The sequence below is a fragment of the Gekko japonicus genome, unplaced genomic scaffold (genome assembly GCF_001447785.1).
Source record: "Gekko japonicus isolate JY-2015 unplaced genomic scaffold, Gekko_japonicus_V1.1 scaffold2795, whole genome shotgun sequence".
Classification (NCBI taxonomy): domain Eukaryota; kingdom Metazoa; phylum Chordata; class Lepidosauria; order Squamata; family Gekkonidae; genus Gekko; species Gekko japonicus.
In genome coordinates this window covers 179686-179901 of record NW_015162036.1, presented here as the reverse complement: position 1 = coordinate 179901, position 216 = coordinate 179686, and the positions used below count along the sequence as shown (strand labels likewise).

The 216-nt window shown below is 55.6% G+C and overlaps 1 protein-coding gene across 1 annotated transcript in view; it reads left to right on the top strand.

Moving 5' to 3' along the window:
- Positions 1–216, top strand: part of SRPK3 (SRSF protein kinase 3) — a gene marked incomplete at its 5' end in the record, with an annotated part of 37283 nt that overhangs the window by 35354 nt on the left and 1713 nt on the right. Inside the window, one exon of the mRNA XM_015405571.1 lies at positions 63–132. Within this exon, the coding sequence (XP_015261057.1) occupies positions 63–132 (70 nt within the window). The remainder of the gene's footprint in view (positions 1–62; positions 133–216) is intronic.

Genomic DNA, 216 nt, shown 5'->3' with positions numbered 1-216 from the left:
TGACGATCCCCTCGGGTACGTAAAAGGCCCCTGATAATTCTGCCTCCTCCTTTCCTTGGCAGGCCTTTGAGCTGGCAACGGGCGATTATCTCTTTGAGCCGCACTCGGGTGAGGATTATACCAGGGACGAAGGTAGGCATCTCTGCCCGGGTCGCGCCTTGCTGAGTGGATGGAATTGAGGGGTGGGTTGACAGATGGTTTGGGGCTTGATGTTTT